Source organism: Leptodactylus fuscus, chromosome 7 (genome assembly GCF_031893055.1).
Source record: "Leptodactylus fuscus isolate aLepFus1 chromosome 7, aLepFus1.hap2, whole genome shotgun sequence".
Lineage (NCBI taxonomy): Eukaryota > Metazoa > Chordata > Amphibia > Anura > Leptodactylidae > Leptodactylus > Leptodactylus fuscus.
In genome coordinates this window covers 175,417-200,577 of record NC_134271.1, presented here as the reverse complement: position 1 = coordinate 200,577, position 25,161 = coordinate 175,417, and the positions used below count along the sequence as shown (strand labels likewise).

Below are 25,161 nucleotides of genomic sequence, written 5' to 3'. Positions count from 1 at the left end.
ATGTATGTACACAGTGACCAGCAGAATAGTGAGCGCAGCTCTGGAGTATAATACAGGATAAGTAATGTAATGTATGTACACGGTGACTGCACCAGCAGAATAGTGAGCGCAGCTCTGCAGTATAATACAGGATAAGTAATGTAATGTATATACACAGTGACTGCACCAGAAGAATAGTGAGTGCAGCTCTGGAGTATAATACAGGATAAGTAATGTAATGTATGTACACAGTGACCAGCAGAATAGTGAGCGCAGCTCTGGGGTATAATACAGGATAAGTAATGTAATGTATGTACACAGTGACTGTACCAGCAGAATAGTGAGCGCAGCTCTGGAGTATAATACAGGATAAGTAATGTATATACACAGTGACTGCACCAGAAGAATAGTGAGTGCAGCTCTGGAGTATAATACAGGATAAGTAATGTATGTACACAGTGACTGCACCAGCAGAATAGTGAGCGCAGCTCTGCAGTATAATACAGGATAAGTAATGTAATGTATGTACACAGTGACCAGCAGAATAGTGAGCGCAGCTCTGCAGTATAATACAGGATAAGTAATGTAATGTATGTACACAGTGACCAGCAGAATAGGGAGCGCAGCTCTGCAGTATAATACAGGATAAGTAATGTAATGTATGTACACAGTGACCAGCAGAATAGTGAGCGCAGCTCTGCAGTATAATACAGGATAAGTAATGTAATGTATGTACACAGTGACCAGCAGAATAGTGAGCGCAGCTCTGCAGTATAATACAGGATAAGTAATGTAATGTATGTACACAGTGACTGTACCAGCAGAATAGTGAGCGCAGCTCTGGAGTATAATACAGGATAAGTAATGTAATGTATGTACACAGTGACTGTACCAGCAGAATAGTGAGCGCAGCTCTGGAGTATAATACAGGATAAGTAATGTAATGTATGTACACAGTGACCGCACCAGCAGAATAGTGAGCGCAGCTCTGCAGTATAATACAGGATAAGTAATGTAATGTATGTACACAGTGACTGTACCGGCAGAATAGTGAGCGCAGCTCTGGAGTATAATACAGGATAAGTAATGTAATGTATGTACACAGTGACCGCACCAGCAGAATAGTGAGCGCAGCTCTGCAGTATAATACAGGATAAGTAATGTAATGTATGTACACAGTGACCAGCAGAATAGTGAGCGCAGCTCTGGAGTATAATACAGGATAAGTAATGTAATGTATGTACACAGTGACTGTACCAGCAGAATAGTGAGCGCAGCTCTGGAGTATAATACAGGATAAGTAATGTAATGTATGTACACAGTGACCGCACCAGCAGAATAGTGAGCGCAGCTCTGCAGTATAATATAGGATAAGTAATGTAATGTATGTACACAGTGACCGCACCAGCAGAATAGTGAGCGCAGCTCTGCAGTATAATACAGGATAAGTAATGTAATGTATGTACACAATGACCAGCAGAATAGTGAGCGCAGCTCTGCAGTATAATACAGGATAAGTAATGTAATGTATGTACACAGTGACCAGCAGAATAGTGAGCGCAGCTCTGGAGTATAATACAGGATAAGTAATGTAATGTATGTACACAGTGACTGCACCAGCAGAATAGTGAGCGCAGCTCTGGAGTATAATACAGGATAAGTAATGTAATGTATATACACAGTGACTGCACCAGCAGAATAGTGAGCGCAGCTCTGGAGTATAATACAGGATAAGTAATGTAATGTATGTACACAGTGACCAGCAGAATAGTGAGCGCAGCTCTGCTGTATAATACAGGATAAGTAATGTAATGTATGTACACAGTGACCAGCAGAATAGTGAGCGCAGCTCTGGAGTATAATACAGGATAAGTAATGTATGTACACAGTGACTGCACCAGCAGAATAGTGAGCGCAGCTCTGCAGTATAATACAGGATAAGTAATGTAATGTATGTACACAGTGACCAGCAGAATAGTGAGCACAGCTCTGGAGTATAATACAGGATAAGTAATGTAATGTATGTACACAGTGACTGCACCAGCAGAATAGTGAGCGCAGCTCTGGAGTATAATACAGGATAAGTAATGTAATGTATATACACAGTGACTGCACCAGCAGAATAGTGAGCGCAGCTCTGGAGTATAATACAGGATAAGTAATGTAATGTATGTACACAGTGACCAGCAGAATAGTGAGCGCAGCTCTGGAGTATAATACAGGATAAGTAATGTAATATATGTACACAGTGACCAGCAGAATAGTGAGCGCAGCTCTGCAGTATAATACAGGATAAGTAATGTAATGTATGTACACAGTGACTGCACCAGCAGAATAGTGAGCGCAGCTCTGGGGTGTAATACAGGATAAGGAATGTAATGTATGTACACAGTGGCCAGCAGAATAGTGAGCGCAGCTCTGGAGTATAATACAGGATAAGTAATGTAATGTATATACACAGTGACCAGCAGAATAGTGAGCGCAGCTCTGGAGTATAATACAGGATAAGTAATGTAATGTATGTACACAGTGACTGTACCAGCAGAATAGTGAGTGCAGCTCTGGAGTATAATACAGGATAAGTAATGTAATGTATATACACAGTGACCAGCAGAATAGTGAGCGCAGCTCTGGAGTATAATACAGGATAAGTAATGTATGTACACAGTGACTGCACCAGCAGAATAGTGAGCGCAGCTCTGGAGTATAATACAGGATAAGTAATGTAATGTATGTACACAGTGACTGCACCAGCAGAATAGTGAGCGCAGCTCTGGAGTATAATACAGGATAAGTAATGTAATGTATGTACACAGTGACTGCACCAGCAGAATAGTGAGTGCAGCTCTGGAGTATAATACAGGATAAGTAATGTATGTACACAGTGACTGCACCAGCAGAATAGTGAGCGCAGCTCTGGAGTATAATACAGGATAAGTAATGTAATGTATGTACACAGTGACTGCACCAGCAGAATAGTGAGCGCAGCTCTGGAGTATAATACAGGATAAGTAATGTAATGTATGTACACAGTGACTGTACCAGCAGAATAGTGAGCGCAGCTCTGGAGTATAATACAGGATAAGTAATGTATGTACACAGTGACTGCACCAGCAGAATAGTGAGCGCAGCTCTGGAGTATAATACAGGATAAGTAATGTAATGTATGTACACAGTGACTGTACCAGCAGAATAGTGAGCGCAGCTCTGGAGTATAATACAGGATAAGTAATGTAATGTATGTACACAGTGACTGTACCAGCAGAATAGTGAGCGCAGCTCTGGAGTATAATACAGGATAAGTAATGTATGTACACAGTGACTGCACCAGCAGAATAGTGAGCGCAGCTCTGGAGTATAATACAGGATAAGTAATGTAATGTATGTACACAGTGACTGTACCAGCAGAATAGTGAGCGCAGCTCTGGAGTACAATACAGGATAAGTAATGTAATGTATGTACACAGTGACTGCACCAGCAGAATAGTGAGCGCAGCTCTGGAGTATAATACAGGATAAGTAATGTAATGTATGTACACAGAGACTTCACCAGCAGAATAGTGAGCGCAGCTCTGGAGTATAATACAGGATAAGTAATGTAATGTATGTACACAGTGACTGTACCAGCAGAATAGTGAGCGCAGCTCTGGAGTATAATACAGGATAAGTAATGTAATGTATGTACACAGCGACTGCACCAGCAGAATAGTGAGCGCAGCTCTGGAGTATAATACAGGATAAGTAATGTAATGTATATACACAGTGACTGCACCAGCAGAATAGTGAGCGCAGCTCTGGAGTATAATACAGGATAAGTAATGTAATGTACGTACACAGCGATTGTACCAGCAGAATAGTGAGCGCAGCTCTGGAGTATAATACAGTATAAGTAATGTAATGTATGTACACAGTGACTGTACCAGCAGAATAGTGAGCGCAGCTCTGGAGTATATTACAGGATAAGTAATGTAATGTATGTACACAGCGATTGTACCAGCAGAATAGTGAGCGCAGCTCTGGAGTATAATACAGGATAAGTAATGTAATGTATGTACACAGCGATTGTACCAGCAGAATAGTGAGCGCAGCTCTGGAGTATAATACAGGATAAGTAATGTAATGTATGTACACAGTGACTGCACCAGCAGAATAGTGAGCGCAGCTCTGGAGTATAATACAGAATAAGGAATGTAATGTATGTACACAGTGGCCAGCAGAATAGTGAGCGCAGCTCTGGAGTATAATACAGGATAAGTAATGTAATGTATGTACACAGTGACTGTACCAGCAGAATAGTGAGCGCAGCTCTGGAGTATAATACAGGATAAGTAATGTAATGTATATACACAGTGACTGTACCAGCAGAATAGTGAGCGCAGCTCTGGAGTATAATACAGGATAAGTAATGTAATGTATGTACACAGTGACTGTACCAGCAGAATAGAGAGCGCAGCTCTGGAGTATAATACAGGATAAGTAATGTAATGTATGTACACAGTGACCAGCAGAATAGTGAGCGCAGCTCTGGAGTATAATACAGGATAAGTAATGTAATGTATGTACACAGTGACTGCACCAGCAGAATAGTGAGCGCAGCTCTGGAGTATAATACAGGATAAGTAATGTAATGTATGTACACAGTGACTGTACCAGCAGAATAGTGAGCGCAGCTCTGGGGTATAATACAGGATAAGTAATGTAATGTATGTACACAGTGACTGTACCAGCAGAATAGTGAGCGCAGCTCTGCAGTATAATACAGGATAAGTAATGTAATGTACACAGTGACTGTACCAGCAGAATAGTGAGCGCAGCTCTGGGGTATAATACAGGATAAGTAATGTAATGTATGTACACAGTGACTGTACCAGCAGAATAGTGAGCGCAGCTCTGGAGTATAATACAGGATAAGTAATGTAATGTATGTAATATTTGCCTAGAAAATGAACTTTATCCCCCAAAACACATTTCAACATCATTGCAGCCCTGCCTTAAAAGCACCAGCTAACATGGTTTCAGTGATTGCTCCAGTAACACAGGTGTGGGTGTTGATGAGGACAGGGCTGGAGCTCAATCTGTCATGATTAAGTAAGAATGACACCACTGGACACTGTAAAAGGCTGGTGCTTGGCATCATTGTTTCTGTTCTGTTACCCATGGTTATCTCTAAAGAAACACGTGCAGTCATCATTGCACTGCACAAAAATGGCCTAACAGGGAAGAGTATCGCAGCTAGAAAGATTGCACCTCAGTCACCAATCTATCGCATCATCAAGAACTTCAAGGAGAGAGGTTCCATTGTTGGCAAAAAGGCTCCAGGGCACCCAAGAAAGACCAGCAAGCGCCAGGACAGTCTCTTAAAAGTGTTTCAGCTGCGGGATCGGGCTACCAGCTGTGCAGAGCTTTCTCAGGAATGGCAGCAGGCAGGTGTGAGTGCATCTGCACGCACTGTGAGGTGGAGACTCTTGGAGCAAGGCCTGGTCTCAAGGAGGGCAGCAAAGAAGCCACTTCTCTCCAGAAAAACCATCAGGGACAGACTGATATTCTGCAGAAGGTCCAGGGAGTGGACTGCTGAGGACTGGGGGAAAGTCATTTTCTCTGATGAATCTCCTTTTCGATTGTTTGGGACATCTGGAGAACAGCTTATTGGGAGAAGATGAGGTGAGCGCTACCACCAGTCTTGTCTCATGCCAACTGTAAAGCCTCCTGAAACCATTCATGTGTGGGGTGGCTTCTCAGCCAAGGGAATCGGCTCTCTCACAGTCTTGCCTAAAAACACAGCCATGAATAAAGAATGGGACCAGAATGTCCTCCAAGACCAACTTCTCCCAACCGTCCAAGAGCAGTTTGGCCACCAACAATGCCTTTTCCAGCATGATGGAGCACCTTGCCATAAAGCAAAGGGGAGAACTAAATGGCTCAGGGAACAAAACAGAGAGATTTTGGGTCCATGGCCTGGAAACTCCCCAGATCTTAATCCCATTGAGAACTTGTGGTCAATCATCAAGAGACGGGTGGACAAACAAAAACCTACAAATTCTGACAAAATGCAAGCATTGATTGTGCAAGAATGGACGGCTATCAGTCAGGATTTGGTCCAGAAGGTGATTGAGAGCTGCCAGGGAGAATTGCAGAGGAAGAAGAAGGGTCAACACTGCAAATATTACACCGCTGCACTAACTCCTTCTAACTGTCACTATAAGCTTTTATTACACAGAATATGATTGCAATTCTATTTCTGTATGTGATAAAAACATCTGACAAACACACAGAAAAACCAGAGGGAGCAGATCATGTGACAAGAGGAGATTCGTGGCAGTCTCTAAACTTTTGGCCATGACTGTAGATTGCAGCAATTCACAATCACAGGACTAGATCAGAACTGGTTGTTACGTCTCCAGGTACTGACAGCTTGTGAAGATTGAGAAGATGTAATGGAACTTGAGAGTATTAATGAGATGTGCAGGTGTAGATGTAGAAGGCGTGTTCTGGTGACATGCGGCGCCCCAGGGATCAGCTGATATCTCCACAGATGAGGCTCTTTACACTGTGTCGTGGTTGTGCAGGGCTTTGGTCTCTCCGGTGATGTCACTCTGTATTTCTGTTCTCTCCTTATTGTCGTCTTTTTGCCCTGCAGCCTCTGCTCTCCGGGGACTGCCACAAGTGCGATGTGAGGGCTCCAACACCGAGACAAGACGTAAGTTTCTTTCTCTTACCAAGACTGAGATTAGCTATATCTCTTCTTTATCTCGCAAACCTATGCATGGTGTCTGTTCTATAGACAACAGAATGCTATATATGTTAACCCCTTGCTGACCTCACATTGACTATATACGTCTGGACAGCAACTGATAAGCTCTTGTGGATAGGTCATCACAATGAACAATCAATTTGGGGCTGGAAAACCTCTTTAGGCTGAGGTTCCACATTGCGGAAAAACTGCTTTTCTCTGTTGCAGATTTTTTCTGTGGGTTTTTTGAGCCAAAGCCAGGAGAGGATTGAACAGAAGGGAGAAGAATCAGAAGCTTGCTAGATAATTCCCACTCCTACTCTAGCCACTACTAGGTTTGGACCAAAATCTGCAACAAAAACAAGTTTCTGGAACAAGTCTCAAAAAATATAGTCTCTGCAATGTGGGGCCTTAAGATTGATGTGCACGGTGTATGCAATAATATTAACCGCTATAATGCTGCTGTCTGCTCGGCCTAGCAGTCATGTGGTCTGCTGTGTACTGCATTACTATATTATGTCATATATGTTCTACTCTTTATGCGTTGCAGCGACTATTCGGCCTGTGGATTCAGTGTTGACAAATCAGCTGACAGCATTTGGCGAATACGTAGCAGAAATTCTTCCCAAGTATGTACAGCAGGTTCAGGTGAGTTCTGTTTCTGCCTGTACCTACTACTGTCCACTTTGTATACACAGAAGGATTACGGATATAGTGACTGCTAGCAGGTCATCCGATATACTAGAGGGCTTTGGGGCACTACTTTTGGCTAGCCAGCTGCTTCGCCTGCTCATAGTCTTTAGGCTGCATTTATACATTCATGTATGCAAAGCCAGTTGTGGGCGAGAAAGTATAAAGGATGGGTGTTACTCCTCCTTGTTTCAATCCACTCCTGGTTTTCTCTTCAAAAACTACATGCAGACCCCGTGTACACCCTTAAAGGGGTATTCCCATGTACATAATCATATCTATATTTGTAGATAATTAAAAGTTAAACATTTTTGCAAATATAAGTAATTAAACATTCTGCAGAGTTTTAAAGATTTTCTGTAACTTTCTTAGTGGTGTCAGTCTGTTATCTTGATCGGTTGCCAGTGGATACGACCACTAATGCAGAAACTTTCTTTGGTCTGTGACTTCTCAGGAACCCAGCCATGATTTTCTTCTTGTAGCTGGGTTATCAGGCAGGGACACTCCATGTATCAGAAGATATCCCGGCCACAATAAGGACATCATGGCTGGTTTTCTGACCTTAGAAAGTTTCTGCATTCATGGTCGTATCCACTGGCAACCGATCAAGATAACAGACTGACACCACTAAGAAAGTGACAGAAAATCTTTAAAACTCTGCAGAATGTTTAATTACTTACATTTGCAAAAATGTTTAACTTTTAATCATCTACAAATTAAAAAATAATTATGTAGATGGGAGACCCCTTTAACACACCTCTGTTTTTACATATCGCATTCCCTGCTATTGATTTCCATTTATTGCATTTTATTGTGAATGAAGGGTCCTACTGGATATATGAGTAACTTCAGTTCACTGCTCTAGCCTTGTCTCAGAGTAATCTGGCCAGGGAAGAGTCGATTGGACTGCCCCCCCCCCCCCCACCCCCTTCCCTCAGCCCCTGAGTACACACAACTGTCCCAGCTAGGCCACAGTCCCCAGATATCAAGGCCCAGAGATCTCTTTCCTACTTTAGATAGAAACATTGACATTCCATGACTATTATCACATGTGACCTCTACAATTAAAGAAATATTAACCCTATAAATAAATGCTAAAAAAAAAAATCTACAGGTAATCTTATCACTGCTGTTTATCAATCTCATGGGTTCTCCACATGCTTCTGAAATAAAGAACCTTGTAGAAATCCTGCAGACAAACTAGGGTTAATTTGCTGTTGATCTGCTAGAAAAAGTCTGAAGGGGGTTTTTGTCTCCTTGGCCTCAATAATGGTGTGATCGGTCAATTGCCTCTGTGATGAGGTCCTCATGCAAGACTTGCCAGCAGTACTTAGAGGTTTTCCCAAAGATTCCAAAGCCTATTTAAAATCAAAGGAGTTATTCCATGTCAGACATTTATGAACTGCGCGGCTGTGAACACACAATGATTTTGCTGTAACTGTCATTGCTGAACATATAGCACTGTGATTATTGTGGTCAGGTTATCTTCTCATACATGTAGTGTCCTCCTGATAACCAGCCATGATGTCCTTATTGTGGTCAGGTTATCTTCTCATACATGTAGTGTCCTCCTGATAACCAGCCATGATGTCCTTATTGTGGTCAGGTTATCTTCTCATACATGTAGTGTCCTCCTGATAACCAGCCATGATGTCCTTATTGTGGTCAGGTTATCTTCTCATACATGTAGTGTCCTCCTGATAACCAGCCATGATGTCCTTATTGTGATCAGGTTATCTTCTCATACATGTAGTGTCCTCCTGATAACCAGCCATGATGTCCTTATTGTGGTCGGGTTATCTTCTCATACATGTAGTGTCCTCCTGATAACCAGCCATGATGTCCTTATTGTGGTCAGGTTATCTTCTCATACATGTAGTGTCCTGCTGATAACCAGCCATGATGTCCTTATTGTGGTCAGGTTATCTTCTCATACATGTAGTGTCCTCCTGATAACCAGCCATGATGTCCTTATTGTGGTCAGGTTACCTTCTCATACATGTAGTGTCCTCCTGATAACCAGCCATGATGTCCTTATTGTGGTCAGGTTACCTTCTCATACATGTAGTGTCCTCCTGATAACCAGCCATGATGTCCTTATTGTGGTCGGGTTGTCTTCTCATACATGTAGTGTCCTCCTGATAACCAGCCATGATGTCCTTATTGTGGTCAGGTTATCTTCTCATACATGTAGTGTCCTCCTGATAACCAGCCATGATGTCCTTATTGTGGTCAGGTTATTTTCTCATACATGTAGCGTCCTCCTGATAACCAGCCATGATGTCCTTATTGTGGTCGGGTATCTTCTCATACATGTAGCGTCCTCCTGATAACCAGCCATGATGTCCTTATTGTGGTCGAGTTATCTTCTCATACATGTAGTGTCCTCCTGATAACCAGCCATGATGTCCTTATTGTGGTCAGGTTATCTTCTCATACATGTAGTGTCCTCCTGATAACCAGCCATGATGTCCTTATTGTGGTCGGGTTATCTTCTCATACATGTAGTGTCCTCCTGATAACCAGCCATGATGTCCTTATTGTGGTCGGGTTATCTTCTCATACATGTAGTGTCCTCCTGATAACCAGCCATGATGTCCTTATTGTGATCGGGTTATCTTCTCATACATGTAGTGTCCTCCTGATAACCAGCCATGATGTCCTTATTGTGGTCGGGTTATCTTCTCATACATGTAGTGTCCTCCTGATAACCAGCCATGATGTCCTTATTGTGATCAGGTTATCTTCTCATCCATGTAGTGTCCTCCTGATAACCAGCCATGATGTCCTTATTGTGGTCGGGTTATCTTCTCATACATGTAGTGTCCTCCTGATAACCAGCCATGATGTCCTTATTGTGGTCGGGTTATCTTCTCATACATGTAGTGTCCTCCTGATAACCAGCCATGATGTCCTTATTGTGGTCGGGTTATCTTCTCATACATGTAGTGTCCTCTCCTGATAACCAGCCATGATGTCCTTATTGTGGTCAGGTTATCTTCTCATACATGTAGTGTCCTCCTGATAACCAGCCATGATGTCCTTATTGTGGTCGGGTTATCTTCTCATGGGGTTAGGGTTTCTGACAAGTTTCTGACCATAAAATGTTCCTGTATTGATTTTCATAACCTTTGGAAACCTATTAAGTAAAAAGAGAGAGTCTTTAAAACGCCACATTTTTTAAAGAGATTCTATCCTGAGACAATGACGTTTTGAAGTAATGGCGCATTGGAATTGGCTTTCTAAGGGTTATTCTACTCCTACCTCTCATTCTCTCTCTTGTGCTTCCCAATGTTTCTGTAAAAAATCTTTTCTTCTGGGATGCAAATTATGTTCAGGGTGAATGTTCCCCCTGTGCTCCGAGCACATCAGCGTCATCTACTGCTGGCCGCCCTTTCATGCCTCCTGTTCACTACCTCCTACATATTCTCCTTGTCTTCAGCCTTGAGTAGGCATCCGACTCTGCGCTATACGCAGTTGAAATTCAGTGCAAGCACAGTCAGCTGTGCCACTTCAGGTTCCGGGCGAGCCAACGGTTCATGTCGTCCGTTTTGCGGTGGTCTGTTGCACAGTTTCAACCGCGTTTAGTGCAGCGTCGCATGACTATGCAAGGCTAAAGACAAGGAGAAGATGTGGAGGGACTGAACAGGAGGTACTAAGGGGCGGTGAGCAGTTAATGACGCTGATGTGCTCTGAACACAGGGGGAACCCTAACCCCCTGTAATCCCTGCGCATGATTTGCATATCAGTGCAGAGCACAAGAGAGAATGAGTGGTAGGAGCAGAATTGCCTTTATAAAGCCTATTCCAATGTGACATTACTTGAAAACATCATTTTGTAATGCTAGAATTGCTTTCATTATCTATTATTACAAATTATGTTCATTGGAATCCCGTTAGTGATGGGAGGTCGGGATCTCCGCAGCAGCTACACAATAGGATTAAAAGAATGCAACAAAATTCCGACACAATGAATGTTTATTGGCTGCTTTGCCGACACAACATAAAGTATGTGCTCCTTCTTAGGTCACGTGTTTTGGAGAATTGGAGATTATGATTCATCCTGATGGAGTTATCCCAGTCCTTACGTTTCTTCGAGATCACTCCAATGCTCAGTTTAAGTCCCTTGCTGACTTGACCGCTATAGACGTCCCAACAAGGCAGAATCGTTTTGAGGTAATCATTGGTTTGATTCAAGACTCTTATAAGCGTTATACATGATATTATTATTATTACTGTCGATGGAAAAGCTCTCACTGTGATAGATGGAAAGAAGCTGAGCTGTGTGATATATATAGGGGTATATGATAGAGGAGAGAAGCTGAGCTGTGTGATATATAGGGGTATATGATACAGGAGAGAAGCTGAGCTGTGTGATATATAGGGGTATATAATAGGAGAGAAGCTGAGCTGTGTGATATAGGGGTATATGATAGAGGAGAGAAGCTGAGCTGTGTGATATATAGGGGTATATGATACAGGAGAGAAGCTGAGCTGTGTGATATATAGGGGTATGTAATAGGAGAGAAGCTGAGCTGTGTGATATATAGGGGTATATGATACAGGAGAGAAGCTGAGCTGTGTGATATATAGGGGTATAGGATAGAGGAGAGAAGCTGAGCTGTGTGATATATAGGGGTATATGATACAGGAGAGAAGCTGAGCTGTGTGATATATAGGGGTATAGGATAGAGGAGAGAAGCTGAGCTGTGTGATATATAGGGGTATTGGATAGAGGAGAGAAGCTGAGCTGTGTGATATATAGGGGTATAGGATAGAGGAGAGAAGCTGAGCTGTGTGATATATAGGGGTATAGGATAGAGGAGAGAAGCTGAGCTGTGTGATATATAGGGGTATAGGATAGAGGAGAGAAGCTGAGCTGTGTGATATATAGGGGTATAGGATAGAGGAGAGAAGCTGAGCTGTGTGATATATAGGGGTATAGGATAGAGGAGAGAAGCTGAGCTGTGTGATATATAGGGGTATAGGATAGAGGAGAGAAGCTGAGCTGTGTGATATATAGGGGTATAGGATAGAGGAGAGAAGCTGAGCTGTGTGATATATAGGGGTATAGGATAGAGGAGAGAAGCTGAGCTGTGTGATATATAGGGGTATAGGATAGAGGAGAGAAGCTGAGCTGTGTGATATATAGGGGTATAGGATAGAGGAGAGAAGCTGAGCTGTGTGATATATAGGGGTATAGGATAGAGGAGAGAAGCTGAGCTGTGTGATATATAGGGGTATAGGATAGAGGAGAGAAGCTGAGCTGTGTGATATATAGGGGTATAGGATAGAGGAGAGAAGCTGAGCTGTGTGATATATAGGGGTATAGGATAGAGGAGAGAAGCTGAGCTGTGTGATATATAGGGGTATAGGATAGAGGAGAGAAGCTGAGCTGTGTGATATATAGGGTTATATGATAGGAGAGAAGCTGAGCTGTGTGATATATTGGGGTATAGGATAGAGGAGAGAAGCTGAGCTGTGTGATATATAGGGTTATATGATAGGAGAGAAGCTGAGCTGTGTGATATATTGGGGTATAGGATAGAGGAGAGAAGCTGAGCTGTGTGATATATAGGGTTATATGATAGGAGAGAAGCTGAGCTGTGTGATATATTGGGGTATAGGATAGAGGAGAGAAGCTGAGCTGTGTGATATATAGGGTTATATGATAGGAGAGAAGCTGAGCTGTGTGATATATTGGGGTATAGGATAGAGGAGAGAAGCTGAGCTGTGTGATATATTGGGGTATAGGATAGAGGAGAGAAGCTGAGCTGTGTGATATATAGGGGTATATGATAGAGGAGAGAAGCTGAGCCGTGTGATATGTAGAGGTATAGGATAGCGCACCACTAGTCTCAGCAGACTGTGATATGAAATCACTTAGCAGAAGGCCAGAGTTGAGATGAAGATCTGAAGAAGCAGAAGGCAGCAGATGACTGTGGCCAGGAGATGGCAGCAGTGCACCAATAGAGTAGTCGTCCAATCCAAGTCGTCAATGTGAGCTCAGCGCAGTACAGAGGGGTAATCCAGAAGAGCGATCAAGCAGGCCAGGTCAGTAACAGGAGAGCTCATGTTCAAGGAGCAGGAGTGTGAAGGCAAGACGGGGTTATTAACAGGAGAGAGTGGAGTGCAGAGTCAGCAGGCAAAAGTAGAGTCAGGAACAGAATCAGGAGATCAAAGAAGGAGGAACACGGGACACAGCAGAGAAGAGCGAACTACCAGTATGGAACAAATAGCCAGAGGTGAGCTGGAGTGGAAGCAGAGAAGATAAAGGTTCCGACAAGCCCAGCATCACCCCTGCATCGGAAGATAGGATGTGGTCTGTGTCAGGACAAGGCCGGCAGCCCCCACATGCCGTCTCGGAGGTTCTGACCCGACTCCTAACAATATGATAGAGGATTTCTGACACTCAAAGTGTTAACTTCCAAATAGTATAGAACTTTATTATACCCGAATTTACATTTTTTGTACACGTTTTGGTCATTAAGACCTTCTTCAGTACATCGGAAATGGTGCAGAGAAAGTGGAATGGAAGTCCGTATCTGATGTACTGAAGAAGGTCTTAATGACCGAAACGTCTATGTAAATTCGGGTATAATAAAGTTCTATACTATTTGGAACATTACACTTTGCGTGCCAGAAATTTTCTTCTATGTAATATGGCTGTGAGAGGTCATTTCTGTGCACCAAAGATATGACCGAGTGACGATTACCAATAAAGTATGGACCTCACACGTTTAATGCAATCAAAGCGCCATTTATTGTGAACAGATATGTAAACGTTTTCGGTCAGGATTGGCCTTCATCAGACTCTACATCAATAAATAGAATTACATTACAGTGTACACCATAAAGTGAAGCAAATTGTCATAGTGCATACATCCATCTATATACAAGAGGTATGTACAGGGAAGCCATGTCTGGAAGGGGCAAGGTCACTATGCAGGGCTAATCCTCGTCAGTAATGGTTGAAAACATGGTTGAGATTTGGTTAAAGGGGTATTCCCACGTCGCATACTCTTCAGTCTTCACTGCTGTAAAATCTTCTTTCTTCCTGGTTTCTTGCATCATTTGGTGGGCGGGGTTTCACATGCAACCTGCCGTTTAGCTCCACCCCCAAATTTGTGTGTAGCTCCGCCCACCCATATTGGACTATGAAGTACAGGCAGCAGCAACTCCATTCTGTGTTACATACAGAGACTGCCTGTCTCTGCCATAATGAACACAATTGTATTAGCTAGCCTGATAACTGGGAGAACAGACGAAATGAAAGCAGCTCCTCTCCCCTATCTGAGAGCAGGAAGCTAGGTCAGGTGGTGCAGACACAGGAATAGCTAGATACACAGGCTCGCTCCGTGCACTTAGCCCCTCCCCCCTCAGAGCAGGAAATGAAAGCAGCTCCTCTCCCCTATCTGATAGCAGGAAGCTAGGTCAGGTGGTGTAGACACAGGAATAGCTAGAAACACAGGCCGGCTCCCGTGCACTTAGCCCCTCCCCCCTCAGAGCAGGAAATGAAAGCAGCTCCTCTCCCCTATCTGATAGCAGGAAGCTAGGTCAGGTGGTGTAGACACAGGAATAAACCTGTGTCAAACCTATAAGGTGCAGTTGGATATAATCCGTAATGGAGGACTTGGCCATACTCAGAGTCCTTGTAGTAATAGAAAATCTAATGTAGCACAGAGCAAAATAAGACCTGCCAGGTAGGATGGTGATCGTGCGTGTCCTTAAAGAAGGATACAATACAGACTCTTGTATTAGAAGACAATCTGACCGTGCATAGCACCACATAACCTCCTTATATAAGGGATGGTCAGGCACAGGGCCGAGTTACGTTATTACCAAATATGATAGAGGGGAGAAGCCGAGGACAGTATTTGCTTGACCGTTTCATCTTCTGTTTCTTTCCAGATTGTCTACAACTTACTGTCCTTGAGATATAACTCCAGGATCCGTGTGAAGACCTATGCAGATGAACTCACTCCTGTAGAATCCATTGAATCTGTCCATAAAGCTGCAAACTGGTATGAGAGAGAGGTGAGTGGCTACTTATCATGCCTCAGATTTTCTGGGATGTTACTCCTTTAGGCTAAGTACAAAACGTACAATTCTAGGGGTATTCCCATCTCGAGGATCCTATGTACTGTATACTGCTAGATTCTGTACATTTTAGAGATTTCCTATTCTTTATACATTGTGTCAGGGCAGATAACATGGCTCACTGCTCTCGGGAAGGGAGGGGGGGTGAGTTCTCTGTATTACTTTGAGTTGTTATGTATAGCTCTCCATTCTGAGAAGGGCTCGGACCGTGTCTGTTATATCTGTATGGAAACACAAAAATTACATGGAGTTTACGGTCAGTCCATTCCCTGTAGGAAGTACAGTGCCTACAAGTAGTATTCAACCCCCTGCCGGGGGGATTTAGCAGGTTTGATAAGATGCAAATAAGTTAGAGCCTTCAAACAAGAGCAGGATTTATTAACAGATGCAGAAATCTTACAAACCAAAAAGTTATGTTGCTCAGTTAAATTTTAATAAATTTTAAACATAAAAGTGTGGGTCAATTATTATTCAACCCCTCGGTGTAATATTTTGTGGAATAACCCTTGTTTGCAATTCCAGCTAATAATCGTCTTTTATAAGACCTGATCAGGCCGGCACAGGTCTCTGGAGTTATCTTGGCCCACTCCTCCATGCAGATCTTCTCCAAGTTATCTAGGTTCTTTGGGTGTCTCATGTGGACTTTAATCTTGAGCTCCTTCCACAAGTTTTCAATTGGGTTAAGGTCAGGAGACTGACTAAGCCACTGCAACACCTTGATTTTTTCCCTCTTGAACCAGGCCTTGGTTTTCTTGGCTGTGTGCTTTGGGTCGTTGTCTTGTTTGAAGATGAAATGACGACCCATCTTAAGATCCTTGATGGAGGAGCGGAGGTTCTTGTCCAAAATCTCCAGGTAGGCGGTGCTATCCATCTTTCCATGGATGCGGACCAGATGGCCAGGCCCCTTGGCTGAGAAGCAGCCCCACCGCATGATGCTGCCACCACTTGACTGTAGGGATGGTATTCTTGGGGTCGTATGCAGTGCCATCCAGTCTCCAAACGTCACGTGTGTGGTTGGCACCAAAGATCTCGATCTTGGTCTCATCAGACCAGAGAACCTTGAACCAGTCTGTCTCAGAGTCCTTATTTTATTTTAGATTATTAATATTCTTGTAGCGTACCCAAAAAAAATTTTATCATATAAACTCAGAGTAGGGGAGTATAACCTACCCAAAATGGGACGTATTAAAATATAGCCTTTATTGGTTCAGTTAAAATACCCAAAGGAACAAACAAACAAAAAATTCCCCATTAAAAAAGAAAGAAAGGAAAGGAGAATGGACAGAGTAGTGTGTCTCTGAAATTGCTATGTCAATTGGACAGCATTCACACCTAGCAGTTACTAGAGAACCACAGTGAGCAATCTGATTTACTTGTATGGAATCTCACAACACTCCTGCACTTGTGTCCATATCATTAACACTTTGCTGTTCACTGGTATCGGTGTACTGCTAGGCTAGTCTCTGCTTTCTGATAGCTAATTCCTCCTTCTTACCCACTATTGTATTAACCCTTTTCTCATGCTAATAGTGCACTAAGTAACTTGTTTGTATAGCTGAGTAGGGAGAAGTTTACTGACTCACATATATCAGGGAATCATTCAACTAACAATAGAGCAAGCTAGACACTTCTCTCGCCCATTCTACCACCTCAATCTGTCACCTGACCGGTTTCAATGTCCCTTTACTATCGGACACATCATCAGAGGTGTCATTTCTATTGTTTCTTTCTGACACTGGAGTATGCTTTGTATATTCAGTATAGCCCCCCAGCCCCCGTCAGCATTGATAACAGCCGCGCCAGTGAACTAGGAGCCCTTAAAGCCCAGGGACCGCCCCTCATCCAAGCTCTAACCAATCAGGGAGCTTGAAGGTCCAGCTTAATCTCTGCCTCACCTGAGGCTTAATCCCATGAGCATGTGCCGACCGGTGGCCAATAGAGAGAGGCCATACGGCCAAACCTCTCCAAGTCCCGCCCACACTGGCGAGTAACAACAAACAAACCAGCATGGCTATCGATTACAGGTAAGAATATTCCAGCAATGCCTAAGAACGGCGTCCTATCTCCTCAGGAGCCTTCCATAAGCGAGGGAGAGTGTCTCAGCATATATCACACATCACTCCGTCATCTCCTATCTCAGTGTACACCTATCCATGTTGTTTCAGAGTAATATTATTACCATTTGTCCGCAACCTCCCTTTCATACTGTATTCCAGGACACCCATAATGATGCATTGCCATCCCTCTCGATACGTTATATCGCTCTTATCCCTCAGTGACAAGAATGCTCAACTTTATGCATCAAGATCACTCCGTTTAACTTGACAGATCCTATTTGTTGTGGAGTGCCTATTAACTCCTAGATAAAACACGCGTACGAGATGTTCTCATTTAACCCCTTAGGTTGCACCGTATCTAATGTGAAAATCCATCTCGCTTCTTTTTGTAGGAGTTTTTTGTCAAGGTCACCTCCCCTAGAGGAGGGGAATACCCTCTCAATGCCTTGAAAGGTTAGATGGGACACTTCCCCTCCATGGTTTTCAATAATATGTCTCACAACTGTGGTGTCATCACCCCTGTAACATGCTCTCTAACCCTCCTGCGGAGCTCTCTGGTGGTTTTTCCCACATATTGTACTCCGCAGGAGCAGGTGATCAAATACACAACACCCGCTGTCTTACAATTTATGAAAGACCTATTCTGAAATTGACGTCCATTAGCCGTACTTTCATAGCTCTTACTGCGATTCATAAACGGGCACGCACTGCAGGAGCCACATCGATAAGTTCCTACAAGGTCCCCTGCCTTTTTATCCAACCAAGTTGTTGTATCAGTAGGTGCCAGGTGGCTGTGCACCAACTTGTCCCTTAAATTTGTCCCCCGTCTATAAGTGATCAATGGTCGGGGGCTTAACTGGGGGCCTATGTCTGGGTCAACCAAAAGAATTTCCCAGGCCTCCTGGATCACATTTCGTACCATGTGGTGTGCCTCATCAAAAGTGCCAATAATTCGCATTTGACCGTCATCTTTTTTCACCTTGTTTATTAATAGGTCATTACGTGTTCGGGATAGGGCATGTTGGTGGGCTTTTTTCAAGACCCCATCAGGGTAACCCATACGATGGAATCTTTGCCTAAGGTCTACAGCTGCAGTCTGATAGTCTGCCAATGTAGAGCAGTTTCTGCGTAAACGCAGAAACTGCCCTTTAGGAATCCCTTTTCTCAATGCATGCAGATGCCAACTGTCCCACTCCAAAAGGGCATTCGTCGCTGTTGGTTTGCGAAAAATGGATGTGGACAACTGGCCAGAGGGAGATTTCCTAATCTTTAGGTCCAGGAATGTAATAACCTCCTCATGAATTTCGGACGTAAAAAATAGACCCATAGAATTAACGTTTAATAATTCGACGAATTCAAAAAAGGAAGCTTTTGTACCTCCCCATAGTATTAGTACATCGTCGATAAAACGGATCCATAAAATGATACTGGATCCCCAGTGTTCCATAGCGTCCGAGAAGACCACCTCCTTCTCCCACCAGCCCAAGTAGATATTGGCAAACGTAGGGGCACAGGGGCTCCCCATCGCCACGCCTTGCAGCTGGTGGAAGAAGAGGCGGTCGTACATGAAGGTATTGTGCATGAGGACAAAATTCAAAAGATCCATAACAAATTTATTGTGTTGGGAAAAGAAGGTACCTCTTGTCTCCAGGTAACCCCCTACAGCCCCACACCCCTGGGAATGGGGTATGGAGCTGTAGAGGGCCTCCACGTCCAATGACGCCAAAAAAGCGTCCCCAGGGACCACCACGTCCTCCAACCTTCTCAGGACATCAGTGGTGTCCTTTACGTAGGAAGGCAGGGCCGTGACAAATGGACGAAGGATTTCATCAATATATAAAGACACATTCTGGGTTAAACTGTTGATACCCGCCACGATGGGACGTCCTTTTAAAGGCGAAATGCCTTTATGGACCTTCGGCAGGTCATAAAAAGTAGGTCGTACAGGGTTTGTTGATAGCATGAATAAATATTCACTTTCACTTATCAGATTATTCTCTTTAGCTGAATTCAATATCTGTTTTAGTTCCGAGATGTATTGGTCAGTAGGGTCTGAACTTAAAATTTCGTAACAGGAGGGGTTGTCTAGAATTGTGCGGCACATTTTCACATAATCTTCTCTTTTCATGATCACTAAATTCCCCCCCTTGTCAGAAGGTTTTATGACAATTCCCTGATCTTTCTCCAAACCTTCCAGCAGGGTAAGTTCTTGTCTAGTGAGGTTCGATTGACCTCTAAAGTTTCTACCATCAATCCGTTTTAACCTCTCAGTCACCACCCTACAGAAAGTATCAATGGCCCCATCATCTGACAGGGGGGGAAAACGTCTAGATGGCAAATGGAGATCTGTGAAAGGGCCGTCACCTATTTCCCGTTGTCCCTCTTCCCATAAACCTCCCAAAATTTTTAGGGAGGGCAAATCCTCCAGCTGTATCCCCAATTCTTCACATTTCCTTTTATCATTCATCGCAAAAAACTTCCGCCACTTTAGTTTTCTGCAGAATAGATTGAGGTCCTTCACCCAGTTGAAGGCACTAAACCTAGGTGTAGGGACAAATGAAAGACCCTTTTTCAATAAAGATTCCTCCTCCGGTAAAAGGACTCTATCTGACAGATTTATAATTTGCATCTCATCCTTTTTACACATACTTGGCCACTTCACTTGCGATTTCGTAGAAAGTAATCTGAAATCTGTGGGTCTTGAGCTAAAAAACCCCCTTTATTTCCAGTTTTTCCTCCCCTACTCCGACCCTGTCGAGAACTATTCACACTTGATTCAAACTGAGCCTGTTGATTGAATCCCGTCCTCCCTGGCGTTGTCTACCCCTCCGACCTCTGGACCTTGAACGTTCACTCTCAGATCCCTCACACTCAGAGGAAGATGGTTCAATTTCCTGATCTTTCCTACCTGCTCCCTTAGATGCGTGTTTTATCTAGGAGTTAATAGGCACTCCACAACAAATAGGATCTGTCAAGTTAAACGGAGTGATCTTGATGCATAAAGTTGAGCATTCTTGTCACTGAGGGATAAGAGCGATATAACGTATCGAGAGGGATGGCAATGCATCATTATGGGTGTCCTGGAATACAGTATGAAAGGGAGGTTGCGGACAAATGGTAATAATATTACTCTGAAACAACATGGATAGGTGTACACTGAGATAGGAGATGACGGAGTGATGTGTGATATATGCTGAGACACTCTCCCTCGCTTATGGAAGGCTCCTGAGGAGATAGGACGCCGTTCTTAGGCATTGCTGGAATATTCTTACCTGTAATCGATAGCCATGCTGGTTTGTTTGTTGTTACTCGCCAGTGTGGGCGGGACTTGGAGAGGTTTGGCCGTATGGCCTCTCTCTATTGGCCACCGGTCGGCACATGCTCATGGGATTAAGCCTCAGGTGAGGCAGAGATTAAGCTGGACCTTCAAGCTCCCTGATTGGTTAGAGCTTGGATGAGGGGCGGTCCCTGGGCTTTAAAAGACTGGGCTCCTAGTTCACTGGTGCGGCTGTTATCAATGCTGACGGGGGTTGGGGGCGCTATACTGAATATACAAAGCATACTCCAGTGTCAGAAAGAAACAATAGAAATGACACCTCTGATGATGTGTCCGATAGTAAAGGGACATTGAAACCGGTCAGGTGACAGATTGAGGTGGTAGAATGGGCGAGAGAAGTGTCTAGCTTGCCCTATTGTTAGTTGAATGATTCCCTGATATATGTGAGTCAGTAAACTTCTCCCTACTCAGCTATACAAACAAGTTACTTAGTGCACTATTAGCATGAGAAAAGGGTTAATACAATAGTGGGTAAGAAGGAGGAATTAGCTATCAGAAAGCAGAGACTAGCCTAGCAGTACACCGATACCAGTGAACAGCAAAGTGTTAATGATATGGACACAAGTGCAGGAGTGTTGTGAGATTCCATACAAGTAAATCAGATTGCTCACTGTGGTTCTCTAGTAACTGCTAGGTGTGAATGCTGTCCAATTGACATAGCAATTTCAGAGACACACTACTCTGTCCATTCTCCTTTCCTTTCTTTCTTTTTTAATGGGGAATTTTTTGTTTGTTTGTTCCTTTGGGTATTTTAACTGAACCAATAAAGGCTATATTTTAATACGTCCCATTTTGGGTAGGTTATACTCCCCTACTCTGAGTTTATATGTCTCAGAGTCCTCCAAGTGATCATGAGCAAACTGTAGACGAGCCTTGACATGACGCTTTGAAAGTAAAGGTACCTTACGGGCTCGTCTGGAACGGAGACCATTGCGGTGGAGTACGTTACTTATGGTATTGACTGGAACCAATGTCCTCACTGCCATGAGATCTTCCCGGAGCTCCTTCCTTGTTGTCCTTGGGTTAGCCTTGACTCTTCGGACAAGCCTGGCCTCGGCCCGGGAGGAAACTTTCAAAGGCTGTCCAGGCCGTGGAAGGCTAACAGTAGTTCCATAAGCCTTCCACTTCCGGATGATGCTCCCAACAGTGGAGACAGGTAGGCCCAACTCCTTGGAAAGGGTTTTGTACCCCTTGCCAGCCTTGTGACCCTCCACCATCTTGTCTCTGATGGCCTTGGAATGCTCCTTTGTCTTTCCCATGTTGACCATGTATGAGTGCTGGTCACAAGTTTGGGGAGGGTCTTAAATAGTCAGAAAAGGCTGGAAAAAGAGAGAATTAATCCAAACATGTGAAGCTCATTGTTCTTTGTGCCTGAACTACTTCTTAATACTTTAGGGGAACCAAACTGAATTCTGGTGGTTTGAGGGGTTGAATAATAAATGACCCTCTGAATAAACTTTTCACAATTTAAAAAAAAATTAAACAAAGAAATAACATTCTGCTGCAGAGCATTTCATACTTCCAGGCTGATCTACAGTCCAAATGTCACAATGCCAAGTTACTTCCCAATGTGTAAACCTGCTAAATCTGCAGGGGGTTGAATACTACTTGTAGGCACTGTAAGTGTACAACCCTGTGCATATGATATTAAATATCTAGTAATAATGATGATAGTCTCTGCTACTAGGTGCAATGTCTATATCTAGTGAGGTACTTCATAGTGTCCTGTCCATCAAACAGTCAGAGCCCCCCCCCCCAGCTTTTAGAAGAATACAGGAAGTGAGAAGAAGAGTCAGCAGACAAACTGCTGAGAGAGGGAGATGGATTTAAGCCATATCTGTAACTCTCTGGTTCTCTAGTACAGATGGACTAAAACAGCAGACGACCAGTGCAAGCTCCGTTACTGTGTAAGGAGAACAGAAAGACGAGATTGCCCTGCTGATGGGTGGGTCAGAATTTGGCCAGGTGTCAGCAGTTCAGGCTGTAGGGGGTGGAGTAATGTTTTCTTGGCACATCTGCTGATACTTGTGTATCCCTCCATGAATGTATGCCCTGAAGGACAAAGGGTTCGAACTAGAGGGGAATCTCTAATAAAGTGGCCTTTCAGTGTAGACTTATATAGATAATAATCTCATGACACAGTCTCCTTAAAAGTGAATGTACGAGGGGCGCCTGAAAAGTTCACAGCTCACCCAGAAAATCTTTTTAAAGTTAGGAAGTGAAGCTGAAATATGGAAATGGAGAAATTGGCAAAGCGGGCAGTCAGAGGCTGCGATTCACTCCTGTGATGTCCAACTGCTTCAGTGCACCCCCCCCCATTCCCCTGATTTGGCTCCCTTGGACCTACCACCTATTCCCTTAGATGAAAAGGCACCTTGGTGGGATTCGTTTTCCTTCCGCCATGGCCAGTTTTGCCAATTTCTCCATTTCCATATTTCAGCTTCACTTCCTAACTTTAAAATGCTGCCCCTGAAACCAAAAGAACCTAAATGCTTCCAGATTGGTCACGAGACCTTTCAAGTAACTAAATAACATGTAAAAGAGCAAAAAAGTGGCACTACTGCAGCTGAGGCAGAACTGCTTTATAAGCAGGTTAAGGCAAAAACTGCATATGGGCTCAGAAAAAAGATCCCTGGTGGTGCTCACTATTATGAATACATCAACATTTGACACATGAAAAAAATAGAAAAGAAAAATAGGGCACTCACCAGTCAAGTTGACTGGTGAGTGCCCTATTTTTCTTTTCTATTTTTTTCATGTAACTAAATAACATATTGCATTGCAAAACCAGACCATGGGAAAAAGATTTCATGGGTGAGCTACGAACTTTTCAGGCGCCCCTTTTATATGGTGAGAAAAAACTTTTATTTTTATTGCACAATATTTTAATATTTGTCCATTGTGATGTCTGCTAGGTTTGGGATATGTATGGTGTCTTTTTTGCCAATCATCCTGATCTGAGAAGAATCCTTACAGATTATGGTTTTGAGGGGCACCCATTCCGTAAAGACTTCCCCCTTTCTGGATTTGTGGAGGTAAGTCATGTTGGTAAAATAAAGATGGATTCTGCCAACATGTAACATGGCTATAACAAATCAGCACAGGGGCGCTACGGTATCACTGCTGCACCTGTACAGGCTTTTTGTCTGGTATTGCTGTTAGGCTTTTTGGAAGTGAATTGGGATCAACTGCAGTACCACAAAAAACCTGTGGACAGGTGGGACATACCGCCCCTTTAAGCACAGCAATGGTATAATAGTGTGTAATGTCTTTCTCAGGTTCGATATGATGATGAGGTGAAGCGCGTGGTAGCCGAGCCGGTACAATTGTCGCAGGAGTTCAGAAAATTTGACTTGAGCAGTCCATGGGAGGCTTTCCCAGCTCACCGTGAGGCACCGGAGAGCCCAAAGCTTGAGGCAGGAGAAACCAAAGAAACAAAATAAAAGCAATGCTTATCATGAAGCTATAAAATCTATTTATGACCTAGAATAAACATCTGAAATCTTGAAGAAGGTGTCCAAGCATTAGTAAGAAGTCCTGATGGGACTCCAAAGAGAGGCAGTGGATGACAGTGGTGTGGCAGGGAAAAGCGGACTCTCGCTGTCGCTCTTAGGAGTCCAGTGATTGGCTGCAATGATCATGTGTCCTGTGTCACCACGGGGCCAGGAGCTAAGGTGAGTATGACTTTTATTTTTGTTTTTGTGCTCTATGCTTAGCAGGTTTAAGTATTTTTCACCTTGACACCCCTTGTATTTAACCCCTTCCCAACATCCACTCTAATTGTACAGTAGATGTCGGGTACTTAAATATGGCAGCCACTCAGCGGCCGTCCAAGTCGCCGGATCTCTACTGCATAATCCAAAATAGTATCACTAAAAAGCACGCCTGACCCCACAAAAAAGACACCCTATCCATCCCTGGACATAGAAATAAAAAAATAGTTACGGGTGTCAGAATATGGCGACTATAAACAATTTTTTTATTTTTTTGCAATGTTTTGAATTTTTGTTATGGGGTTAAAAAGTAAATAAAACCCTAAACATCAGGAATCCCGGGAATCATACCAGTATGCCATAAAAACCAAGACTGTAAGAAAGCTTCCCAGTACACAGAATAATAAATGGAGCATTATGAAGAACAATTTGTCCTGCAAACATTAAGCCCTGATGTGGCTCTGAAGACAGAAAATAAGATTTGAAAGGTGGGGAGTCAAAAAAAAAAAAAGAAAATTGAAAAATGCCTCTGGCGGGAAGGGTTCAAATATGGGGT

General features: G+C 43.4%; 1 protein-coding gene across 1 annotated transcript in view; it reads left to right on the top strand.

Moving 5' to 3' along the window:
- Positions 1 to 24,404, top strand: part of NDUFS3 (NADH:ubiquinone oxidoreductase core subunit S3) — a 28,824-nt gene extending 4,420 nt beyond the window's left edge. Inside the window, exons 2-7 of the mRNA XM_075280708.1 lie at positions 6,617 to 6,676; positions 7,260 to 7,357; positions 11,425 to 11,574; positions 15,310 to 15,435; positions 23,808 to 23,927; positions 24,171 to 24,404. Of these exons, the coding sequence (XP_075136809.1) occupies positions 6,617 to 6,676; positions 7,260 to 7,357; positions 11,425 to 11,574; positions 15,310 to 15,435; positions 23,808 to 23,927; positions 24,171 to 24,335 (719 nt within the window). The 3' untranslated portion in view covers positions 24,336 to 24,404. The remainder of the gene's footprint in view (positions 1 to 6,616; positions 6,677 to 7,259; positions 7,358 to 11,424; positions 11,575 to 15,309; positions 15,436 to 23,807; positions 23,928 to 24,170) is intronic.
- Positions 24,405 to 25,161: the final 757 nt, after the last annotated feature.